Below are 8569 nucleotides of genomic sequence, written 5' to 3' on the forward strand. Positions count from 1 at the left end.
GCAATTTCGAATCAGCAGCTCATCGAACATTCGGTACGTCGATGTTGTCGTCGCGGCAAAACTGAATCGCCACAGAAAGAGAGACATGGTCTTCCGGGACGGATATTCCACGGGCGAAAAGAGGAAGGGACAGGCATCATCAGTGCGTGAAGCGTGACCACCCAACATACCGTGGCACACGCCAAAATCCTTCCATCTTCAAGTCACGATCAGTTCAAACTTCTTAGCAGATTCATGGGTTTGCATGAATCTAGTCCACCGGCGAAGGAAAGGGAATCCCTTACGAAACCAAAAGCACACGCATACTCACTCTTGTAACAGCCAATATACTTTCGAGACTAGCATAGGAATTACATGTCCCCCTCCTGAAAGCGCACGACTACAAATGCACTTTATGTTTCGCTTCAGTTTAGAACCGCATTTTTTTTTATATATTTTTTTTTAACGTGATTTATGTTTCATGGAAAGTATGAGTAGCGTGGAAAGTGGACGGTAGCTTCAAGCCTCCTTCGTCTTCTACACAAGCACCGTAACTCCAATTATGTGGCGTAACCAGTGACGGTACGAAGCTGCGTAATCTTTTTTACAGATATAATTGCGTCCCCGTGCTCCGGGGAAGTTCTGTATGCCCGACAAGTGGAAACGACTTCGCAAACCACGGGCCAAATGAGTAGCAGGAAAAGTGGGTGAAGATTTTAAAAGACCGGTGGCACTGGGAATATCGTGTCAGACACTTTCTTGAGAGTCCTGAAACGATGTAGTAAGTACTAGAGCTGTTACTTTTTCACCCGTCGGCTACCCGAAACAACTTCAAGCAATTGCATGTTTTATTGTTTGATGTTAGCCGAAAATGATCGAACAATACCACATTCAATGGCTTGAAGTTGTTCCGGGTAGCTGGGTGCCCGACGGGTCAAAAAGTAACAGCTCTATGTAGTACACGTTAATTGCGGATTGCCGGTGCTGAGTAATTTCCAGCGTCTTACCGTTTCTTTCGCAGATCGATATTGCTACGGGATTTTTGCCGAAATTGTTTCTGTTGCGACTGGAAGATTATTCTTTGAATATCCCTGCGTGTATTCAGGAGTTTGTGGGTTCTCTGTACCTCCTCCACTTCTGCTTGCAGTTTCACGAAGTCCAATATATCTGGTACCTGTGAAGTACGGCCATAAGTTACTGGAATACTCGTACTGTATTACACTTTAAGGAGGGAATCCTATTTTGGAGAAAACATAGTAGAATTTTTTTTTAAAGAAACTAGAAATTCGATTCATCTGAAATTTGGACCATGTTTGTATGCCTCTTTGAAGAAGTTGCAGTTTTTTTTATTAATTTTTAATAATAAATATCACGCCGCGCAAAATTCGTTGTCTTATATTTATTATTAAAAATTAATAAACAAACTAAACTTCATCAAAGATGTATGGTCCAAATTTCAGATGAATTGAAATGCTAGTATTTGTTAAAAAAAACCTCTGCTCTGTTTTTAGCCGAAAGAACAGGATTCCTCCCTTAAATACGGAATATCTACAGTATGGTTCGCCATGAAAGTCAGCAGCTTCGTCAATTGCGCGTTCATCCGTTCCACGTCGACCTCTACACCCCCTTGTTCATCCTCCAGCTGCTGGATCTGCTGCTGCTTCGACGCGATCTCTTTCTTCACCGAATTCAATGCGTGCGACAGACCGCTAAGTTTCTGCTTGTGTTGCGTTAGTTTCAGATGATAGTGCCCTGCAAGAACAGAGCCGCGGGATCATATCTCTTCAATCGTGCCTCGATAGTCGATTAAACGATTCGACACCTGCGATCTTCTTCATGTCGTGCACGTAGCGACTCTTCTCCTCGATCATCTTTACGTAATCCTGGTTCTGGATGTTCAATTGTTCGAAGTCAACGGCGCGAAGCGACTCCCCGAGGGCCTCTCTCTGGATCAACTGCTGTCTAGCCTTTCTGATCTGCATCCTTATAGTCGCGCTTTTTAGCCTCAGCCTCTCTATTATCGAGTCCGCAGATCGCAGCCACTCCTCGATGAATCTTCACGAAGGTTCACGCACGGGGGACGTGTTCATTGCGCCGGCAATATACTCGAAAAAATCGTTCTATCACCTGGTAACCCTTTCGGCTGGGATTTTCCCGGTGATGGAATCGACGCCATTCACCACGACTTCCTCCTCGAATTCCTCCTTTGCCTCTTGCACCTCTCTGATACGAATCTCCACCTCCTCTATCTCAGCCCTCACGTTCGTTTTCCTCTTTCTGCTCGATTCTACGAACCCGTTGAGCTTCTTTCTCATTTCCTCCACCTCTTTGTTCGCCATCGTTATACGGTGCGCCATGGTGATCCTGATAGATGTCGGAGGTGAGAGAGGATTCCGCTTAGGGAGAGAGGAATTGAACGCAGCTAGGTCAGTTAGCTAACTTTGAACCCTCGCCGACTGTCTTCGTTGTTAACAGGCTTGGTGTTCCAAATCGACTTCCGGAGGAGACGCTGGTACTGGGAGTACTGGGCCTGCCTATATCGTGAATATTCATGATGCTTTCCCGGAAGCTCATTCGCGACGACTTTGGTAAATGATGCATCGTTATTCTTTTCGCGAATTTCGCCCTCTCCAGGATGTTTGCAATAGCTTGATGTGAAAGCAATCAAGGTGTTAACTGCCTTACTATTTAAATACTTGCATTAACGAATCAAGTGTGAAGTAGGGGAACTTTAATTCAATCAGTGCGCGTAGGTATACTTCATCAGTGTAGAACTAAGGAACTGTTTACTTCTCATAATGTTAGGATTGCATCGCGTTAGGTAACGCTCGTACACGTCGTTCTCCAGGGTCAGCATCCATATACTCTGCAGAAGGCCATCCTGCATCTCTTGCAATTCCTGGTATGTCATCCCTGGAATCGAGCAAATTATTGTACACGTTAAGACAATCAGAGGGCATGGGTTTGCACAGTTCAGTCGACATGCACCATCGAAATGTAGGTCGTCGTATCTATGGAGCATTCGTGACCCGATGCTGAATATGCTCTCCCGCATTGACATCGTCATTCTTACAGCAGGTGAAACGCAAAGAAAGGGATATGCGGCACGCCTAAAAGAAACGATGGGAAACAGGACAGGGGTTATCTCTTTGAATTTTAGTCTGAATATCGCTGCGGATTGTTCTTTATTCTGTCTATGTTCAAACATATGCTTTTCAAACAATGGGTGGCCAATTCCAACGTACTGTGACTTATTATATTGTACATATACAAAGTGTAAGAAATCTTTGTGGCACGTGAGGTGATAAGAACACTATAAGTGGTCCACTAAATATTGTATCATGGCCCCTCAGATTCATCTAGTTGTGACTCCTTTTCAATTTCTGTGTCATCGATGTAAAGAGAGTACGCTATCCCAATCTCCTTCTGCCCTGAACTGTAGGATCTAATCGCAGCTAGGAGTTCTCCCACCGTGAAAAGTATTTCTGCCCCATCATCAGTGAAATCGTTCTAAAAGAGTACTTAGCGTAAACTTAATCTAATAGCAAGATGAATAAGTGAAGGGTGAGGGGAAAACAAGAAATGTCACAAAACAGCTTTATCGAGAAAATTAAGTTTCAATACTTTAGTTCGTCAGTAAAGAAACAGGGTTCGATGAATTTAATTTTCTTCTTAAATAATTTCTTGCTTTACCTCGACGACAGAAGCTTAGGCAAAGAATGGGGACATTCCGTATTTTATTTTTGCGTCGCCAAGAAAATATTCTATAAATCTCAAAATCACGAAAAATGGACGTTCCCTGCTTTTTCCCTTACCCTTCAAGTGTTCTCACCTCTGTTTCGATCTCTTCGCCATTCACCCAAACACTTTGCGTCTGCTTGTCTGTAAAATAACACAAACTCGTTGTACAAGGTGCTTTCTCTTAATTAATCACGAAAAATCCACGTCACACAGTTACCCAACACTATTCTGTATTTTTCGTCTCCAACGGTCGCCAACCAGGTCTCTAGAATCTTCGACTGCGATTGGACAAAGTTTTTGTAGCTCTTCCCGTTCACCCATAAAGTGTATGAATATTTCAAACCTGCATAAATTTCACATGTTGTGACACTTGATTAATTTGCATGGAGATCTTATCCGGCCGTCGAGCAAGCTGACCTGGAATCGGGTCCACTCTGATCACAAACTTGTTGTCGTTGAACGTGAATACTTCATCGCCGACCAGATGAAACATCCAATCTCTGTGGATCAATTCTTTGTCATCCACCAGCACCACACGGCGACCTGTCGCTGTGCCATGCTCGAATATTATCACGTGAATGCCATCGCTCAGAGGAACGCTCCACTTGGCAGTTGGTCCGTCTATTGATTCCAAGTTGTGCAAACTCCTAACAAACGATCCAAATGAATGTACAACGCTAAACCTCCTCGAGGAATACTTGAGTTCTGTACGTAGGTGATTATACAAACTTAAGTGGGTGAACAAGCTCTTATTGATTGAAAGTTACTACGCAAAAGCATTGGCCTAAAGTGGCACAAGAATGAATCATTGATGTTATCGATCCTGCCGTGTCAATTCACAGTTCTCATACCCTCAGCGAAGGAAATAGTGTTCGACGATTATTCGAACACTTTGAACCATGGTTCATTGACACAGTCTGTACTAATTAAACTAAATTCGGCGGGTTTTACTCACTTCAACAGAATAGCAGCCATGTTCCCTTGGTACTCGTTCCACCTGCACCTGTTCTGGCCTCTTTATTGATCGAACTCACCACGACCATCATTCGAATCGATCATCCAGGCACCCTACGTCACAGTTTGTTGCAATACGATGCCGTCTAACTCGGCCACATCAATGAAACTTAAGTTTCATTTTACTAACAAATGCTCCCTGCGCTCAGAGAATTAAAGATGCCACACAGATTTATATTCACACTTTATTCGCCTCGTTATACAACGCGTACAAAAAGTATAGTGAAATACATAAACTGGTAGCATAGGAAAGAACTGAACATAAAGGAAGAAGTTATTCAGTGAGAGCTGGCAATAATTTTCCTGTACACGGCCCGAATCCAATTCTATAGCCAGCGCCGACACAGTAACCTGGAAACCGATAACCAGTTGAAACTGCCAATAAGACTATAACTACAGGCCTCATGAACTATTTAAACGGAAATTACGATCGTACCGCGAATGATCACCTCGTCGCCGTCTTGCAGGAATTTCCTGCTGCTTCCATCTTTCAACTGCACGGGTCGAGTGCCTTTCCAAGCTAGCTCAAGCATACTGCCGTAAGAATCTGCAGCCTGAAGACCGTAGAAATTCAGAGAGAAATTTACTGACCATTTCGACAGCTTAATCGTCAGTTATCGACAGATAATAGTTCGGGACGCACCTCGCCGCTGACTGTACCGGAAGCCATCACGTCGCCTGGATTGATATTGCATCCGGTTACGGTGTGGTGAGCTAGTTGCTGCTGCGGTGTCCAGTACTGGTGTTTGTAGTTGCTGCGACAGATCGTCGTAACGGTGCCACTTGGAGCTACCAGGCAAAGCAGCAACATTAGTTGTAATTTTAAAATCGCAGCTATGATATATTTATTTTTATTTATTTATTCATTGATTTATGAAAGCAACCGGATGCAACGGACACTCTGTAACTGGCTCTTACTTTTAATATCGACTTCCAGTTTCATATCGAAGTTGCAGGATTCGGTGTGCTGCAAGTATGGGAAAGGGGTAGGATCTTGAGGTGTGTTGGGTACTTTGAAGGGTTCTAAGGCTTCCATGGTGACAACCCAGGGGGATATGGTCGTGGCGAAGTTCTTCGCTCCAAAGGGTCCCAGGGGAATGTATTCCCACTTTTGTATGTCTCTTGCTGCAAATTATTACCCAGTTTGTCGTGTCATTCATCTTACAAGGGAAGATCCCGAAACCGAAAATTCAAAAAATTCTGAAACTTTGTGAATATTTAGGGGATTTCCTTCTGATTACAACGCAAATTTTGTTTGCTGCCCAAATTCACCCGAAGGGGGTGAAATGAACCCCTGAAAATTCGGCTATTTTCCGAATTTGTGTTATAACTCCCGAACTGTAAGAGATAGAAAAAAAATCGAGACAAAAGTTACTTCATTTAATTAGATCTAGCATTTGGTAAAAAAATTATTTTGCAGTTCACGAGTTAGAACACAAAATCGGAAAATAACCAGATTGTCGGGGGTCAATTACACCCCCTTAGAGTAAATTTGGGCAGCAAACAAAAATTGCGTTATAATCAGGAGGAAATCCCCTACATATTCACAAAGTTTCAGAATTTTTTGAATTTCCGGGTTCGGGATGTTGCCTTGTTAAGCTGGGTTTACACCTGACGAGTGACTCGGCCGAGTCATGAGTCTGCTACTCGGCCGAGTGAAAATCTTCCCAGCCGGATTACTCGGCCGAGTACTCGTCAGGTGTAACCTAAGCATTAGTATCGTTTATTTCAATCGTTACCGCTCCAGTCGTTCATAAGTGTCATTCCAAAGATATGATCGTAAGCTTTGGATGCTGGAATAGCGTCGCCCAGTTTTGTTGGAGGTCCACCAATGAACATAGCCACTTCCAGCTCGAAGTCCATTAATCTAGAAGGTCCAAAAACTGGAGGTGTGTCCTCCACTGGAACTGTCTGGCCCCGCGGTCGTCTCACAGGAGTCCCAGAAACAATCATGGAGCTCGCTCTTCCGTGATAAGCGATTGGTAGATACTTCCTACATCAATGCCAATGTTGTGACAACTTTGAAGAATTAGCAGTGGGTGGAGACAAATTACCAATTCGCTGGTAAAGCGTGTTCCTTCCCACGAAACATGATGCCCACGTTTGTGGCATGGTAAAGGGAGGAGTAGAAATCTGTGTAGTCACCGATTTTCGCTGGTAGATGCATGGTAGCCTTCCTCTGCTCGACGAATGCTCTACGAGATCAAAGATAATAAGGGTTTTAAATAATCATTTAATTTAATATTCTTTCTGGGTTACTTTGAGTTTAAATTTCTATTACTTTGAACGCATTTCTGGTAGCTGTAGAGTTCCATTACTGGCTGACAGCAAGTGTTGGAGTTTCCCTCTCGCTTCTACCCAGGCAGCTCTGCCCAGAGCCATGAAGTCGTTGAGACAATCGCGATGGAATACATCTTGATTGTTTTTTAATAGTGGACCGTCGAATAGGGCGGAGATGACAGACAAGTCCAAGATTTCGTTGCCTATTGCTACTCCGATTCGCTTTTGTGGCTGGAAGTTTTGATTTATCGGGATATAGTACGTTATCAACGCACGATAATGTAGTGGGAGGTACAAACACCGACGAATACCTCGTCTAAGGTACAAGTTCGAAATTCGTTGGGTAACAGCTTCTATGTGGAATAGTTAATAATGATTAAATGATTTAGCTTTCTAAAAATGAAAATTAGAGTCTACTTTTGAGATTTCTTTACGTCTACTGTTAAATACATCCCCTATTTTTCTACTGTGATTGAATTTATCGCTATAAATCATTCTGATGCACACACTTGCATTCTTTAGTGAGGTCATAAAATATTTCTATACGAACATGTACAAAAAAATCAATATCCGAATTGTCAATGGCATAAACAACCATTCGCATACCATTTATAAAGTGTAAGAATACAAGGTCTTTCAAAATGCAAATAGAAGGCTGAAGAATTGCGGCAGAAACCAAGGCACGCTTTATCGACATTCGTTCGAGCACTTGAATTCGCCCGCCTTTACGTTTCACCGGTTCTTAATTTATGCAGATGTCACTACTGCTCCGTAATGCCGAAAACTTATCCGTGAACTCAGCGAATAACTATTTTTATACATTGATTAACACTGCACAAACATTCTTCAAGTGCAATAATTTAATTAGTGGTATTGCAATCATGCCAAGCTCGTTCTTTTCTGTCAAATCTGAATATATAATGTAGGAAACTTTCCACTGGAAGATATCGAGACTCCGATCTATAATTACGTTTTCAGTGCTCCACAGTGTTGCTTACTTACGTTGCTTGCTGTAGAAAAGACACCGTAAGGAAGATTTTCAATTGGAAAGTCAGAATCTGGAGAACACTCCACGAAAGACTTCATGATTTCAGCTGTCTGGAACGACTGAACGTAAACGCGATGTAGGAACTGTTTGTCACGGTGGCATGAGAGACCGCCGCGAAGGCTCGTCAAGGCCAGCCAGCCGTATGATAACTTACGTATCTATTTACGAACGAGCCTCCAGTCTAACTGGTTCCAAAATTTTTCCACGTTTTTTTGCTAGTATTTAGAAATCACGTGCACTGAACGATTAATCAACTAGAAAACTAGTTGGGAATGGTGCTCGTGTTTCAAGGCACGTATAGTATTAATTATTGGTATCAGACTTGAGGTAATATCGATTATTAAGGATTAATCGTAGTACTGCCTCTTATTGACTTCGTTCAATAAACGTACAATTTTACGATTTGGGACTATTAGTATTTATCTCAAGTATGATCGTAGAGGTGCGATCCTCGATGAGATTTTACATGAGACTTTTCTATCACCAGACAAAAATCTCAGCGACAAC

General features: G+C 42.7%; 4 protein-coding genes across 4 annotated transcripts; all 4 read right to left on the bottom strand.

Moving 5' to 3' along the window:
• Window positions 1–635: 635 nt before the first annotated feature.
• On the bottom strand, window positions 636–2088 carry LOC143374731 (cilia- and flagella-associated protein 263). The gene is made up of 4 exons (XM_076823118.1): window positions 1802–2088; window positions 1532–1731; window positions 987–1153; window positions 636–747 (listed from the first exon to the last, which is right to left on the bottom strand). The coding sequence occupies exons 1-4, from the start codon at window positions 1959–1961 to the stop codon at window positions 696–698; spliced, it is 579 nt and encodes a 192-aa protein (XP_076679233.1). The 5' UTR covers window positions 1962–2088; the 3' UTR covers window positions 636–695.
• Window positions 1964–3046, bottom strand: LOC143374917 (uncharacterized). Its single transcript, XM_076823469.1, has 4 exons — window positions 2968–3046; window positions 2770–2892; window positions 2420–2639; window positions 1964–2343 (listed from the first exon to the last, which is right to left on the bottom strand). Exons 1-4 carry the CDS (start codon window positions 3044–3046, stop codon window positions 2103–2105), a joined length of 663 nt encoding a protein of 220 aa, XP_076679584.1. The 3' UTR covers window positions 1964–2102.
• On the bottom strand, window positions 2792–4808 carry LOC143374730 (fas apoptotic inhibitory molecule 1). Its single transcript, XM_076823116.1, has 5 exons — window positions 4676–4808; window positions 4138–4367; window positions 3938–4063; window positions 3812–3861; window positions 2792–3489 (listed from the first exon to the last, which is right to left on the bottom strand). Exons 1-5 carry the CDS (start codon window positions 4693–4695, stop codon window positions 3319–3321), a joined length of 597 nt encoding a protein of 198 aa, XP_076679231.1. The 5' UTR covers window positions 4696–4808; the 3' UTR covers window positions 2792–3318.
• A 97-nt stretch (window positions 4809–4905) lies between these two features.
• On the bottom strand, window positions 4906–8199 carry Faa (fumarylacetoacetate hydrolase). Its single transcript, XM_076823099.1, has 8 exons — window positions 8017–8199; window positions 7016–7245; window positions 6789–6929; window positions 6474–6727; window positions 5653–5859; window positions 5378–5523; window positions 5171–5288; window positions 4906–5085 (listed from the first exon to the last, which is right to left on the bottom strand). Exons 1-8 carry the CDS (start codon window positions 8098–8100, stop codon window positions 5009–5011), a joined length of 1257 nt encoding a protein of 418 aa, XP_076679214.1. The 5' UTR covers window positions 8101–8199; the 3' UTR covers window positions 4906–5008.
• Window positions 8200–8569: the final 370 nt, after the last annotated feature.

This window comes from Andrena cerasifolii, chromosome 11 (genome assembly GCF_050908995.1).
Source record: "Andrena cerasifolii isolate SP2316 chromosome 11, iyAndCera1_principal, whole genome shotgun sequence".
NCBI lineage: Eukaryota > Metazoa > Arthropoda > Insecta > Hymenoptera > Andrenidae > Andrena > Andrena cerasifolii.